This window comes from Nyctereutes procyonoides, unplaced genomic scaffold (assembly GCF_905146905.1).
Source record: "Nyctereutes procyonoides isolate TBG_1078 unplaced genomic scaffold, NYPRO_anot_genome, whole genome shotgun sequence".
NCBI classification, from domain to species: domain Eukaryota; kingdom Metazoa; phylum Chordata; class Mammalia; order Carnivora; family Canidae; genus Nyctereutes; species Nyctereutes procyonoides.
In genome coordinates, this window is record NW_026575160.1 from 30,347,296 (window position 1) to 30,363,702 (window position 16,407).

Below are 16,407 nucleotides of genomic sequence, written 5' to 3' on the forward strand. Positions count from 1 at the left end.
AGAGGAGAGCACAGAGGAGAGCACAGCATCCACCAGCCTCTTCTGTTCCCTTCACTCCTCAGGGAGACGCGCTGGGTTCTGAGTTCCCTTTTAATTTTGGTTCATGATGCCAGGGGTAGAGTTTACGGTGAGATTGTGCCTCAGACTTTCCTACCTTCTCTGATGTTTGCTCAAATGTGAAAGGGTTTGCTCAATGTGAAGGGACTGCACCACCAGTTTTTTTTGTTTTGTTTTGTTTTTAAGGAGAAATTGTTCCATATATAGTTGTAGACTCTGTGTCCACGTAATTCGGAAGTGAGTTCAGGGTCTCCCTCTATCACCATCTTGAACCAGACTACCGTACTGTTTTGATCATTATAACTTTGGAATGGAGTCTGAAATCAGTAGGATGCCCCAGCTTTGTTTCTTCCTCTGGATTGCTTCGGCTTTTCAGGGTCCTTTGCGGTACCATGCAGATTTTAGGATTTAAAAAATATTTCTGTAGAAGATGCCATTGGAACCTCACTATGGATTGTACTGAGTCTGCGGATGGCTTTTCATAATATAGACATTGGATCAATAGTTCTTCCAATCCATGAACCACAGGATAGCTTTCCATTTATTTGTAATTTCTTCAGTTTCTTTCATCAGTGTCTAATAGTTATCACCGTACAGATCTTTTACCTTTTTGGTTAAATCTATTCCTAAGTGCATCACTGTTTTTGATGCTATTGTTAATAGGATTATTTCATTTCTTTTTCAGTTAATTTCTTGTTAGTGTCTAGAAATGCTATTGATTCGTGCATGTTGATTTTGTATTCTGTAACTTTATTAAAGTCACTGATTAGATTTTTTTGATGGAGTCATCAGGGTTTCCTATATGTTAGATTATGTCATCTGCAAACAGAGACAATTTTACTTCTTCTTTCTTGATTTTGATGCCTTCTTTACCATTTTTTGCCTGATTGCTCTGGTGAGGATGTACAGTAGTGTGTTGAGTGGGAGTAGTGAGAGTTGGCAACCTTGTCTTGTTCCTGATCTTAAAGGAAAAGCTTTTAGCCTCCCACCATTGGCTTTTATTATGTTGAGATACGTTGCTTTTACAGTCAGTTTGAGAGTTTTTATCATGAACAGATATTAATTTTTGTCAGATGCTTTTTCTGCATCTATTGAAAGGATCATATAATTTTTATCTTTTCTTCTATTAATGTGAGGTATCACATGTATTGATTTCATATGTTGTACCATCATCCTTGCATTCCAGGAATGAATCCCACGTGATCATGGTATATGATTCTTTTAATGTGATTGATGTTTTTGAAAGTTTACCAAACTTTGTGTTTCTGGTACAAATCTCCCTTGGATATAATGTATCTTTTTCATATATTGCTGGATTCTATTTGCTATTATTTTGTTAAATATTTTTGCATCTCTGTGCACAAGGATTATTGGTCTAAAGGGGGCTTTAAAATTTTTTTTTAAATATTTTATTTATTCATGAGAGACACGCAGAGAGAGAGAGAGAGAGAGAGAGAGAGAGAGAGAGAGAGAGAGAGGCAGAGACACAGGCAGAGGGAGAAGCAGGATCCCTGCAGGGAGCCTGATGTGGGATTAGATCCTGGAACTCCATGTTCACACCCTGAGCCAAAGGCAGGTGCTCAACTGCTGAGTCACTCAGGTGACCCTAGGGGGCTTTTTTTTGTTTGTTTTCTTAGAATGTGTTTGGTTCCTGTTTTTGATTAGTTATTTATTCCAATTTTATCTCTACTTTTGACTAGTTATACATTTTAGTTTTAATTTTTTAATTTCATTTTTCTAGTTGGCAATGTGCATATTTAACTTATTACCTTGTACCTTCAAATAATATTGTACTACTTCAGCTACAATGTAAGAACCTTACCACAGTTACTTCCATTTCTCTCATCCTGTCCTATTCCTTGTACTTTTGTCAAACATTTACTTCTGTTTATGTCATATGCTCCATTCATTGATCGCTTTTATTCCCATTAAACAATTACCTTACAGGGCAGCCCCGGTGGTGCAGTGGTTTAGCGCCGCCTGCAGCCCAGGGTGTGATCCTGGAGACCCAGGATCAAGTCCCACGTGGGGCTTCCTGCATGGAGCCTGCTTCTCCCTCTGCCTCTCTCTCTCTCTCTCTCTCTGAATAAATAAATAAATAAATCTTTAAAAAACAAACAATTACCTTTCAGAGAATTTAAAAATAAAAAGTCTTATTTCCTACATATCGTATGTCATTTCTAGCATTGCTCATTTTGGGGGGTAAGGTACACATTTTGATCAGGAATCAATTGCTCATTTGAAGAACTTCTTTGGTTATTTCTTAGAGAGCTGATGACAGCAAGATTTTTTTTTCCATCTAAAATATATATATATATATATATATATATATATTTTTTTTTTTTTTTTTTTTGCTGCTATAAAATTTAGCGTAGGCCAGAGACTTAAAATGAAAAAATAATGTGAGCCATCTCAATGCTTTTTGATACTGAGTACTTTCTGAAATCATGTTTGGGATGTAGGCGTTACATAGGTATTGTTAAAATCTCACCTTTAAAGTGTGGCTACTTAGAAAGCTTAGAAATGTGTTTGTGGCTCACATTTTTGGCTAAAAATACATTTTTTTCCTGGACAGCACTGATCTCTCTAAACAGTCTTTTAAAAATATAAATGCCTGACAGTTGCTAAAAACCCCAGGGACGTCTCATTGTCCAGAGGCTACTGCGGAATCCAGCCTGTGCCACAGGCAGCATCCACCTTCATCTCTGTTAGTTCTTCTCTTGGCTCAATGTGTTTCAAGCCTCGGGCTCCTTCCTGTTACCTCCTTAGGAGAGTCGCCAGTTCTGTAACCCCTGGCTCCACGTCCCTTCACCCCTTTCATCCTTCAGGTGTCAATATGAGGTCCTTGAAGACCTTGCCTCGCACGAGTCTGCCCTAACGTAACCCTTCCTACAGGACCTTGCCCAGCTGTGCTCTATCCCACCATTCCGCTGATTTCCTTTACAAAACATTCAGAATACGAAGTTGTTTTGTTTCTTTATTTACTCACAGTCTCACCCCAATACGCTGCATCTCGCACATCCTAACACTGTGTCCCTAGCACGTAATATTACTTTAACGAATGAATAAAGTCTGAAGCCGCTCTGAACAAATGTAAACTTTTCAGTTCACTAAGGAGAAATGTACTCTTGATTTTCTTAAAATATAAGCCAAATAGTTTTTATGGTATGGTTAGCTAATACCGAGGTATCACAATACATGGGAACGACTAGCAGGATTTCTGATTTTCTGTTGTGCTTTCTTCTTGAGAATAAGAAAAAGCTTTTTTTTTTTTTTTTTTTTTTAAAAGGATACTATAGCCTAGAGAAATAAAAGGTCCTCTTAGCTTTGTGGCCAGAATTTGAGGTCACGGCTCCTGACATTCAAGTGTTATCTTCACTATTTAAGACAGAACGATGGGTAACTGCATCTCTCTTCCCAATGTATTTCCATGGTCCTAACACTCATCAGACCTCCTACTCTGCAACTAAACATATTCCTTTATAGTAAAAACCAAACTAACAGAGGATATTTGTTCAATTAATTTGCTCCTTTAATACTTGTGGGATGTTCTCAGAGAAAAATGATCTTGCAAAAGGGGTGGCATAGAATTCAGGAAGTATCTGGTGACTTCAGAGATCGGCTTTCCGACCGTGGGCCATGACTATTCGTAAGCGGTGGCTAACTCAGGGATGGCGAGGGCTAGCCAACTGCACTTGATTTTCAGCTAAGTATTAGCTGCACAGAAAGAAATATGGTGTTTTTGAAAATTCAACCTTGTCTCTCAAAACTGGCTACTTTTCCTAGTTAATCAGATTTTGTGGAGTTCCTATTTGTTTTCTCTTTTACATAAGCAACTGCAAATAGTCTATTTTGGAGGCCCTCACCTTCAGGTTAACATAGAAGGAAAATGCAAATTGCTAATGTTTTATAAACTCCCAATTACGTGTCTATCGCTCGTTTCATACACTTACAGTTAAAAATCTGATGCTCGTAATAGAGCTGCCGGTATTTATTTGTGAATTGACTATACTTCGAAAAGATGTTGGAATGCCACAAGGGTTGTAAGATTCAGGACGTGTTTTAGGGAAGAGGTAACTAGGAACACTTGATTGTGTTACCTTATTTAACGCTCATGAACTACTTGCCAGGGTTGTCATGACCCTACTTTACTGCTGAGAAAACTGCATTAAAGAAATTTAAGTAACTTGTCTTAGACCAGACAGGTAATAAATAGCAGTGCTTAATTCAGCCCCAGGGCAGTTTTTTTTTTTAATTTGGAATTTTAATTAAGTACATAAACAGCGGCAGGAGAAGGGGGAGTTCTAATGCTGGACGTTACCTGTAGGTGAAGGGTTTCCGATTAGTCCCCTTGTAGTGTGCCGTCACGCAGGATAACAAAGAAGCCTAGTATAGTTTTTCCTGAAGAAGAAAGCCGATTTCCTGCATTCAGTACAGACTTCTCTGCCATTTGCGTGGAGTTTCCACTGTTTACCTACAACTGATTAAAAGGGGCAGAGCGTGGAGCATTCTGTTTCCTTCTAGGTGAATTCTTCACATTGCCTGGCTTTTGGAAGTTCTCCTTCCACAAATCTTCTACGACTATGGACCCTCGTAAACCCCAGTCCTCTGCTTTCTCCCCGCTGACCTGGACAAATAGGATGGCTTGTTGTGCATAATAGAGAGGCAGCGAGGCCCGGGAACCCAGGTGGATGCACCAGCTTCTTTAGCTCTGAACCTCCAGCCAGAGGAAGCCCAACAACGCCCGCACCAGGGGGGCAGCAAGTCTTGGAGAGACTCCAGGGGGTGCGTTTTGGAGAGTCCTCGCCGGTCCTCGCCGTCTAAGCCCCACCCAAGCGAACTGTGCACCTGGGGCTCGTTTGTGAGTACTTCCCTGCACCCACTTGTGTGTGGCTCGCAGCGACGTCGGGGGTGCGAGATGCTTTCTCCAAGCTGGGTCCTTGGCTTGTCCTGCGTTTAGAGTGAGTCTCAGGAACGGAGGAGAGTGGGAGCTCATTAACCTTCACAGAAGTCTTGTGAGGGGAGTCCCTTTGAGGTGAAGGTGAGCAGGTAGGCTGCAGGCCCCACAGGCCTCCCACTACCTTGAACATGTGCTGGCAGCGGGGTTGGTCAGCCCCAGGGCGGCTTCCCGGCAGACCTTTGTACCCCGGGGCGCCTGGGGGCTCAGTGGTTGAGCCTCGGCCTTGGGCTCAGGCTGTGACCCCAGGGTCCTAGGATCGAGTCCTGCGTCGGGCTCCCCACAGGGAGCCTTGTTCTCCCTCTGCCTGTTTCTCATGAATAAATAAAATCTTAAAAAAAAAAAAAGACCTCTTTACCCCAAGCCACCCCCCTGGGCTCCCTTATATTGTATTGACTTTGGAAGATTTTTGGCCACGACCCACAGAAAGCCGTGCCTCACAGCCCAGCCCGGTCCACGCACATATAGATCTACGTAGAAACACAAGCCCACAAACTGTTTTTACTTTCTTTCGTTGACTGACACCGTGACGTACTGTGACACTCCCCATTCCACTTTTTAAAAAATTGTTAGTTGTGACTAAGTTGATAGAATGAGCCATCAGATCTGTCTGTATCTTGAAAGCTGCTGATATAAAAAAATGCCCTCTAGACACCTTGCCGTCTGCCGTCCTGTTATAAAAAGTGAACACGCTGAACGTCAGTGACGAATCGAAGCTGCATGGATAAGACCCGGTGAGCCATCTGGATGATGTGGTTTGAATCTGGTTTTCTCTGGTGCTTGACAGGCTAATGGGATCTTGAGCTTCAGAAAAGCAGCTAATAGAAAACCCAACGCCTACGAGTTCCAAATGGATCTAATCCAAGCAGGTGTACGTAAGCCGGAGGAGACCCATCACATCCACCTCAATCTGGGTGTACTGGTCTGAGTTTTTGAGAGCATTCTTCAGTGTCTTTGTGGAAACACTTGAGAGTAGAACCCATCGCCACCAGGGCACTAAGACTTTGAGTCCAGTGCAAAGGAGTTACTGTGTGGCGGCCTAAGACTAGTTCCCCTGGCCTCTTCTGTAGATCTGCCCACCCCGCCCCCCCGCACACCTCCCTGTGCAGAGCTCAGAGCTGGACACCCCCCAGGACTTGCCAAGATGAAGCCCAAGCAGGAGGTGGACACGTGTGGGAGTCGAGCTCTTCCCTCCTAGAAACGTCTTCTCTGATTCGTCCCTGGTGGCACGACCTTAACCGCACTGTACGAGCAGCAGTTTACTATAGTATCAGCGCGCATGTGTGCACGTCCATGTAAAAGAGCGTTCCGGCCAAGGGAGGGCTTCTGATGTTCTCAGAGGCGTCGATAATTGCTGGTATAAAAATCCTACCTTTTTGGGGGTATTTACGACAGAAAAAGATGCTTTGTGTGCTGAACACCTAATTCTTCGAGCTCCGCTTAAATAAAAATGAGACGTTTAACACTTGCCGACAGGGTGGGCCCTTCTGTGAACAGGAGGCGAACACCTTCTATAATCAAACACAAATGTGTTGCGTATCAAGGGCTACAGAGAGAAACTACAGCAAATTATTTCACTAATTCAATATTTTATTGGCGTCAAAGCATTTTAACTTTGAATTTGCATATGTAATTTCATTAGTCATTTTCGAAGAAACACTTCCAGAAAATATTATCTACTTTTATCAGTTGTGCTGCTAGAATTAAATAGAAGAGGGAGTTAGCTCTAAATTAATTTATTGAAGCATTTGCAGTTATATCCACTTAGGTACAAAACTTTTTGTAAGAAAGATAACACTTTTATTGCATTATATAATCTCATATTTTGCAGGAGTCATAATGCAAACTCATAAGCATAAATATACATGATGCAACCAATCAGCAATGTAACCAGTAAGAGATTTAAGATGTAAAACTAGAATTTAACAGGCAAAATACTTAATATGGCTTTTAATGGAAAGTAACTGTTTAGAAATGATTGGTTATTGCCCCATTCTAGTCATTCAAGTGAACATGGAGTCATGGTCTCTATTTAAAAGCCAATGTTGTACATTTTACAACGTGTACGGGGATATGGTTCGTGGGCTTTCTTAAATATACATATATACACATGTACAGATGTACAGTACGCCGACGGTTCTAATACCCCTGAACGTGTGGATTAAAACTATTACAGTATTTCTATTATAAAACTACTTGAAAAGTTGGCATCACTTCTTGGCTGTTGAAGTTCAATCCTACAGAATCGGAAAGAAAGAAAAAAAAAAAAGGCAACAAAATGTCGGTTATAAATACATTCTTTACAAAAAAAGTTGAATAGTGGTCCCGCACTCATACTTTATGTTACAGTGAGAACAGTTTCTTCGTTTAAAGGTATTTACAGCTTGTTGTCCTTGGTTTCTGTGTGGAATCTACACAAGGTAAGCGTGAGACTGTTGTAGGCAGGCCTGTTGGTTTGGTTTTGCGACTTGTTCGTTTTTTTGGTGGAAGTTTCAAATCTCTTCTTTTGAGTTGTTGTTGATTTCGGTTTGCCTTGTATTACTGCTGCTTCTTTTGGTGTTCGGGGAACACTGGGTGGCTTTACTTCTAGGAACAGGAAGAAAAGATTTAACTCTCGAAACACCCAACTCCGTCTTGGATTGCCTGTTGCTGCATTCGGCTGCTTGGTGGCTGCTGAGAGGACTGAGCTCCTGCAAGAGAAGGGGCGACAAGTGGGCCCGGGCCCGCGGCGGCAGCCCCAACCCAGGCACCCAGGCAGCGCCGGCTTCTCCCGCAAGAGCAAACAGCAGGCGGCGGAGAGGACAGGACGGGTGACGGTCGGCAGACCCGCCGTCTGACTTTGATTCGGGCCCCGGGTGGTGTCACGAGACTCCGTGACTCAAGGGCCAGTCTGGGACCTTCTTGGGGTTCGAGCCCCGGAGAAACCCCCACGTTGGATTAGGCAAAGCTGCCGTCTCTGTAGGCAGCTCCTCCCCAAATCCACTGTCCCCTAACGTGTCCTAACTTTTCTGCCTGGGTGTCCCCTAACTTTCCTGCTTTCCTAGAAACTGAACACTGAATGCTCAAAAACCGCGCAGGACCCGTGTAAGAGCTGAGCGGGGACCACTGCCCCCCCCCCCCCCCCCCCCCCCCGCGCGGTTCGCTCGCGCTGTCCGTAGCCGCCAACAGCAGGTGCGCGCCACCCGCCTCCCTGCCACGCAGGTGCTGTTTGCTCCTCCTCTCGCTGAGTGCAGCCGAGCAGGCCCGTAACCAAGGAAACAGCTAAAAAAAAAAAAACGATTTAACAGGCAAGGAACTGTGTGGACTCGGCTGGCCATGGGATTTTCTGGGGGAATCAAAATGGGACGCCGGGTAAGACCAGTCCCGACTTGTACTTTGGTCTAAAACATCGGGAAACCCACACGCATCACCTTCACAGGGAACCGCCTGCTGCCATGAAGGCGACAGCTGCGTGGTGCCCGGCACCCATGAGCGGGGGGGGGGGGGATCCAGACACAGGGTTTGCCTTGGTTGGTGTCGGGGCCCAGAGGGAGGAAAGGGGGTACGTGGCGGCCTCCCGAGGCGAGGGCAGGGGTGCATCCCCGGGGGCGGAGACGAAGGGACAAGCAGCTTGGGGTGCAGGGGCCGCGGAGGGATGTTCCTGCCACCTGCGCAGCACGGATGGGCCGAGGCAGCGGGCCCACGGGTGTTTAATCAGGGTGCTCAGTGCTTTCGGGGCTACACCCCAGGACTTCTATTAGACATAATAGGGCGACTCACGGATGGTGCGCGTATTAAGCTCAAGGGAAACCACTAGTTGGTGCAGAAAGGTGGTGCACGTCAAAAGCGAGTTTTAAGTTCTTAAGGTGATGCTGTTCCGTCAGGGCGATTCATTCATTGTGGGCCTCGCCACTAGGAGGCGAGAGCTGCTGTCCAGCTGGGGATCTCGGGGGGCAGGGGCGGGCAAAGGAAGACACTAGAGGGGAGCACGGGGAGGACAGTGGATCACATGTAAAAATAAGTTACGGAAGGTGTATCGGCCGCTCCAAAGGTATGTTTAGAAATGGGGGGGGGGGGGCACTGCGGACCAACGCCGCCCCGGAGCACCGGGTCTCAGCACGGGCTGCACACCTGGTCACCAGGAGGTCCAGGCTGCACCCCAGAGCAATTATATCAGCACCTCGGGGGTGGGATTCGATCTTGGGTCTCCAGGATCGTGCCCTGGGCCAAAGGCAGGCGCTAAACCGCTGCAGCGCTAAGGGGTGCCGTCGGGACAAAGGTTGTCCAAAGCGATGTCCACGAACCCAGAGAGCTCTTACTTTAGAAAGAATTACTTCCTGATATCGGAAGCCCCTGGGCATGTAACCAAGAAATGCTAGCCCACGTTATCAGGATCGAAAACAAGGGACCCTGCCAAGCTTCCAGAAGGCCGTCAGGTGTGCTGCTTTGCCCTCTGCTGGTAGGTTCTGAGATCACCTCCTGCTAGTCCTTGCTGGGGTGGGGGTGGGGGGCTCACCCCGGGGTTCAGGGCTGCAGAGAGCCGGCGGAGGCAGCTGTCCTGATGCCCCTCCACGCGCACATTCAGACAAGCCCATGAGTCTCTGTAAGAGCCCAGAGGGTGTAAGAGGACGCACGTTCTGAAAGGTCTCCCACAACCAAGCTGCCCTCGGTTGCTCTGAGCAGAGCCTCCGCTCTCTATTTTGTGGGCAGGGACTTGGCGTGGCAACCAGTGAGGTCCCAGGAACGGGTGCGCAACCTTGACATCTCAACAACGGCAGCTGGTCACTACCAACCAGTTAACTTTTTTTTCATGTAGGAGAGGGACTCGGCCCCGTGGAGAAACAGTGGCTCGTGGTTCTTCCCGCACTTCAGGGCCTGCCCGTTCCACGAGGAACCCTAAAGAGCGGTCCTGGAGGCCCCAGAAATCGGTTCAAGAGGAGGGGACAGCGCCCAACCAAAAAATATATTCCAGCCAGAATTCACCGGTTACCTCCCTAGGTCTACACAGTTCCCGCCTGCGGAAGGGGTCGGGAGGCAGGCATCAGCATAAGCAGGAGCCGGAAGGCTCACGCTCTTCTTCCCGGATCGTCCTGGGTAGAGATCTTTATTTGGGACTTCAGCCCTGCCGATGCTTCCCACCGCCTTCCCCCCGGACCTAGAGCTCACGTAACACGAACCAGGACGGAGACGTGCTGAAGCGGTGGGAGAGCAGAGGCTGCGGGGAGCGGATGACGAATATTTAATAGCCTCACGGTGCTCACTTTAGGATCCTCCTCTCTGCAAAGCCGCCCCCATCCCCGGGTCCTCATCAGCCACCACGGGAGTGGGTGAGAACCGGACGTGCACCGCACACGGCGGGGCTTGCTGAGCAAGCCACCTCTCACCATAAAAACCTGCATCCTCACAGCATAACCACGGGGTGGGAAAGAGCTTTATTGTTTCTGCTCAGCCAGGAGTACCACGCGGGGCCATCTCTCGGCATTTATTAACCCATCATAGAAGTTATTTTGAGAGGTTAACGGAGTCTATTGGAATCCTGGCTCTTGTACTTGCCATTTTCACTTGTTTTAGAAGGAAAGCATCTCCCGGAAACCACTGCGTGTTGGGGCAAGTTAAGAAACGACTAAAAAGGACTCCCCCCCCCCCCCCCGTCATGATACATCTTTACATTATTCAGCCTGTTGGAATTATAAAATGCAGGAAATCTTAAAGGTTCTCAAGTGAATACTTTTTAAAATAGAACAACCGAGACGGAAGTTACATCTGATCTAGTTTTGGCACACAACGCGCGTTTCTAAGTCACTCTTCCAAGCTGTTATCTAAACGGTGATCTTTCTAACCCTCGTTAACTACTGAACACACTCCTCTTCTTACAGCTGTGGTTGAAAAATAATTTTGTGATTCATACCGAAAGAAGATCTGGAAAGCGAATTCCACAGCAATCTTTTTTTTTTTTTTTTTGTCTCATTTTTGCAGGGAAAATGGGCGCTTACCTTTGGTGACACTGGCATTCTTGGGTTAACAGTTGCTGAAAAGGCAGGGCTGTTTCCTGAACTATCAAACCTCCTTAAATCATCCCTGGGTCAGCAATCTGGAAGACACAATTTAAGGTCACTAGAGAAAATCGGCAGAATTGTTTGGGAGCTCTACAAGCACACCCTCAAGTCCTGTACTGTTCCCAAGAAAGACTCGAAGCCTTTACGTGAAACTACCAGAAAAATGCATGAGAAATAATCTCTAAGGGGGATCCCTGGGTGGCGCAGTGGTTTGGCACCTGCCTTTGGCCCAGGGCGCGATCCTGGAGACCCGGGATCGAATCCCACGTTGGGCTCCCGGTGCATGGAGCCTGCTTCTCCCTCTGCCTGTGTCTCTGCCTCTCTCTCTGTGACTATCATAAATAAACTAAAAAAAAAATTAAAAAAAAAAAAAGAAATAATCTCTAAGGGAGGAGGATCTATTGAAAACACTCCAAAGGTGACCAGATGAGCCCTACAGGGGGGGAAAAAAAATCTGTCCTGGCAAAATTGTAAGATTTTAAGTATTACCTTATTTTTCCAGTAAGTCTTTCAGCTCATTTCCAGCGAGATTAGATAAGACTGTCCATTCGCTCTTGTCCCAGAGATTAGGACTGTTCAGATGTCAGAGCTGAGTCTTTCGGTGGAAACCGCACGTTCTAACTACCGTCTTATCTTCCCTTTCAAGTAAAGGGCACTTATCAAGGAAGTCGGGGCAAATTCGCTGCAGCTAGCAGAGCCCAAACAGGGCTCGAGGCTACCGACCCTGCCACTGAGCTCGTGGGTCCCTGATTTCTGGACGTGGGTCTCCGTTTATTTTCACAGCTTAACTATATGCATTGCGTAGGCCACACTCCCTCGGAGGACAGCTGTAGCCGTCCCTCTGTCTGTACCCCAGGCCTGCCGTGAAGCGCACTCACTGATAGGGCGCTTGTCCGGCAACGTTAGGAAAACAAAAAGGGAGACACAGTGTTGGCGTGATTGGTGCGAATGCCATCAACATGCGATTCTAACCTGAGGTCCCTGAGGAGGCACAAAGGCCGTACTTACTAGGACTCCTTCAGTATATGAAAGATGCTGTGGAACAGAGCGCTTCCTAGGCCAGTAAGGAGGGGGTGAGTCGGAGCATCACCCACCCTCTTCAATCAGGAAGTTTTCTCCCAGGGAAGGTGTGTCATGATGTGGCCTGAAGAAATCTCTCCTCGGTTGGGGCTGCCCATCCACGACCTCCCCCTTCGTCCCGCTTACCTTGCTTATGTCAGATTCAGATTTGCTGGAGCACATACTCTGAAGCTCCTGGACGAGGTCTGCTTCGTCGTCCGAACCCAGAGAGAGCCTTTGTTCCAAATTCAAGGTCAATGACAGATCATTCTCGAGAGACCTAATGCAAAGTTCAGAAAAGGGTTTTGTTTTTTTTTGTTTTTTTTTTTAAGGTGGGAGCCAGACTCTAGCTTTGGGGGGATTTGGTGTGGGGCAGGAAAAGGGCTTTTAAATACCCTTTAAGGGATGCCTGGGTGGCTCAGCGGTGGAGCGTCTGCCTTCGGCTCAGGGCGAGACCCTGGGGTCCTGGGATCGAGTCCCGCATCGGGTCCCCGCAGGGAGCCTGCTTCTCCTCCCTCTGCCCATTGTCTCTGCCTGTGTGTGTCTCATGAATAAATAAAATCTTAAAAAGAAAATACCCTTTAAAAGAGTTTGAAATGTCATTTGACGGCACAGCTCACTCTCCCAGGATTTTGGTTAACTTCCCACTCAGGATTTTATCCTATGGAGAAATCTACCTGCCTTACACCATCCCAGGCCCCTTGCTGTCCCCGTCTCTTCCCCCTTCTCCAAGCCTAGATGAAACCACGCCATGAAACACTATGGGGGAGTGGGGCCGTGTGCTTGCTACCCTGGAACAAACAGGAATTTTAAAGTGGGCTCTTCTCCTCACTAGCAACGTGGCCATGGGTCGTATTTTATTTTCCGGGTTATCTGCATTTACAGCGTTCCTGGGGGAATGACACAGGCTGGCGTATATAATGGGTTTAGCGGTGCGCCTGGCGGAAAGCAGCCTGCGTTAGGCTGCCTTCATGGATCTGCTCTCTACAAATCGGCGAACCTGGTTCTAAATGTTGCTTGTCAAGTGACAGGGCCCACGATTTATCGGGATACAGTGGGGAGCTGTTATTTATACACGGCCCAAACGTTTCTATTCTACGGTTAACCAAATCCGTAAGTGGACACAAGTCCCTTAGAAGCAACATGACAAAATGATCACTTAAAACAGCACCTAAAAGCAAGTTTCAGTGTAAAACATCAGTCATCCAAAGCCCGTTTAAAAGTCCACAGATGTAGAATTTTACCTCTTTACGTCGAATGCATTAAGGATCAAGTTTGAATACAAAAAAACGAAGCTAGTATTTCTAACCTTTTCAAAAACTAGAAGCAAAAAAAGGCTTGATGTGAAGTTAGATTAAGCTTTAGATTTCACGTGAAGGAGAGAATATGCCACCCCAACGTGTCACTTTGGCACATGGGTTATTTTGATCTGACGTCCATCAAGACCAAGCCCCAGCCGACTCAAGGAAAACCTTTACCTCTCCCTTAAGTACCTAAAAGAATTTAGAATTTAAGAAAGAGCTACCGTCCTGTGACTCGCCCCCTCCCCCTTGGAGCACCAGGTCCTTCGCTCAGGAGGGCACTATACGCCTCGACTGCCCGACTTGCCCTCGAGTCTCCTATCTTTGGGGCTCCCAGACCTATGAACTGAAATTCATTTTTCTTGTAATTTTTTTTCTTAAATATTTTATTTATTCATGAGAGAGGCAGAGACACAGGCAGAGGGAGAAGCAGACTCGCTGCGGAGAGCCGGATGCGGGACTCGATCCCGGGACCCCGACCTGAGCCACCCAGGCGTCCCCCTGGTCATCTGTCTTATGTCAGTTTGATCATTAGACCAACCAAAGAATGTACAAGGGGAAATTGTCCTACCCTTACACATTCACTGGATTTCAGTTTAAACCGGCGTGTGAATGACCTCTATTTTTAAAATCTATATATTGATAGTCTTTTTTTTTTATATATATATTGATAGTCTTAAGGGAAACTTACTTTTGTTTCGACAGAGAAGCATTCCTGTTATAATTCAGCTGAGATAGAGCTTTAATTTTGATACCTGTGTAAAGAAAAGTGTAATCACTTTCAATAGAATGAATCATTGTCCCTGTGCATCCTGAACTGTGCACTTTGATCTTGTTTTTGGACCGAATCCATCTCTCGAGGAGTGTTTCTCCTCAGGACAGCGGCTGTGGATGTAGCTTCCTGCACAGGCGCTGCTTTTATAAATGAACATCGCTAGCACAGATTACCTCTAAAAAATGATTTTGAAAAGTTGAAAATAAAAATAGAATAAAGAATGAAAAGTAAATTGAATTTCATACATTGTCATAGACAATCTCTATGTAGTTTCTTTGCCCATATTTCTGCCGTCCTTATCAGAAAGGGTGACTAGCAGATTTCCCTAATTACAATACGGGTGCCTGGGCTTGGTCCCTGACTCCTGAAGCCTGACTTGACATCATGGCTTTTCTGTTTCAGGTCGGGAGAAAAAGAGGCTGTGTCTTTACCAAAATTTATGATCGCCCTGTGATTCTCTGTGTAGAATGCAAAGTGGTTTCTATTTTGATAAACAGTGGTGTCAAAAAAAAAAAAAACATCTCTGCAAACATTGTAATATCAAATCGAATTTTTGGGGGAAAAAGAAAACTTACCTATAAAAAATGAAATATCTTGGGTTGCACAAAATTTTATTAATCTTTCAAACAGGACTTCATGTTTCAAAGGGTGTACCTGATAAACCAAGTAGTTCTAAAAGTATAAAATTATAAATGACTTTATATTTGATTCTTTTACCATTTTACAAAATATTCTGGGTTTGACTTAATGTTGCTTTAAAGTCACATTCATTTGATTGATTTTTGTTCATCAACTCTCAAGTAGGCACTGACGATGCTTATTGTTGACGTAATTACTTGGCTCAAGCAAGAGGCTCGTCTTAAACCCTACAGAAATTGTAATAAACTTGGAAATGATAGTGGGGAGCCTGGGTGGGTGCTTGCTATCTGAGGGCTTAGGTATTACTCCCTGCCCATGGGATTAGAATAGCACGGAGAGAGGAAGACACCGCTGGCCTCGCAAAGGACAAAATGATGGACTGCAGCTCCCCATGTTTCTAAGAGAGGTGACAGGGACAGCCAGCCAAGAGTTTCTGACCCTGTTTTGTTCCCTGGAAATGGAGAGAATAATCTTCCTCTTAGAGTTCTCTGGCATTACATATAGGGATAAACAGGTGGAAGGTATGACCCTCGCGCTGAGGTCACTTCGGGATTCTCTATGCCACAGTAGGGGGCTGACCTCTAATAACTTTACTCCCTGAATCAAACACGCTACCTCTGGGAAGTAATGGCAAGCTCTTAGGAAATGTCATATTATAAATACATAGCAATCACCTTAAAAAGGTGTAAAAACTCATTTTCTTCAGTGACTTTCCATTCAATCATTAAAAAAAAAAATCACAGTTTATGGACACACACTTGGGGTAATTATAAAACTCTAGCATGCATTAATATTAAGCCCATATTTTGTTGATTTTTACATAGGAGATCACACTAATGAACAAAAAATTTTCAAGATTTTAGGTACAGTCTCTTTCTATAGCAACTCTGCTGCTATAAAGTTGGCCTGAAATTCTACATAACAGAATTTGTTGGGGGTGGGACGGGCTCCTGAAGACCCAAAATTAATTACATGTATGAGAAAACCACAATGCGCCTATGAGGTTGGAACATCTTTTCAAAATTACTCAAACATGGATTTCCTTTAGGTAAGACAATTTGCATAATTACCAATTACCCTATTATCGAAGCCAAACGGTGTATGTCTAACACCAGAGATAAATGTGTTTATTCTTGTTAGAATGAAAACTTACATATTTTTTTTTATAGACGATGTTCCACGAATCTGTTTAATAATTTATGAGAATGTAAACCCTAAGAGGGCAGGGATTTTTGTGGGTTTTTTTCTGCTCTAGTTGGCAGGGTGTGAAATAGAACCTGACACATGGTACAACATATGAAAAAATGTGTAAAAACGATTGACTCACAAAGGCCTTAAACGGGGTATCAAATAGATCTGTATACATCAAAAAATTAAAAGGAGGAAACTATGCTAAAGCACAACTGTTGCTTAATTGTGGCTGCTACAAATAAACGATTTCCCATGTACAGGGCGCTCCCAAATATTTTTGGAAATGTACCTACTACACCCTGTTCATTCCATGAAAATATGAATTGAAAGACTCAATTTTGTCAAATGCACAGTGGAAAAAAAAGCAAAAAGCACATTTGCCTTCGGCAAGCA

The 16,407-nt window shown here is 45.2% G+C and overlaps 1 protein-coding gene and 1 pseudogene across 1 annotated transcript in view; both read right to left on the reverse strand.

Moving 5' to 3' along the window:
- Window positions 1–4,531: 4,531 nt before the first annotated feature.
- On the reverse strand, window positions 4,532–5,147 carry LOC129502816 (MICOS complex subunit MIC26-like; annotated as a pseudogene).
- Window positions 5,148–6,583: 1,436 nt separating this feature from the next.
- CTTNBP2 (cortactin binding protein 2) overlaps window positions 6,584–16,407 on the reverse strand; it is a 147,007-nt gene continuing 137,183 nt past the window's right edge. The window contains exons 21-24 of the mRNA XM_055314477.1: window positions 14,101–14,164; window positions 12,246–12,388; window positions 10,987–11,075; window positions 6,584–7,704 (exon numbers count right to left, since the gene is read on the reverse strand). Coding sequence (XP_055170452.1) covers window positions 7,507–7,704; window positions 10,987–11,075; window positions 12,246–12,388; window positions 14,101–14,164 — 494 coding nt within the window. The 3' untranslated portion in view covers window positions 6,584–7,506. The remainder of the gene's footprint in view (window positions 7,705–10,986; window positions 11,076–12,245; window positions 12,389–14,100; window positions 14,165–16,407) is intronic.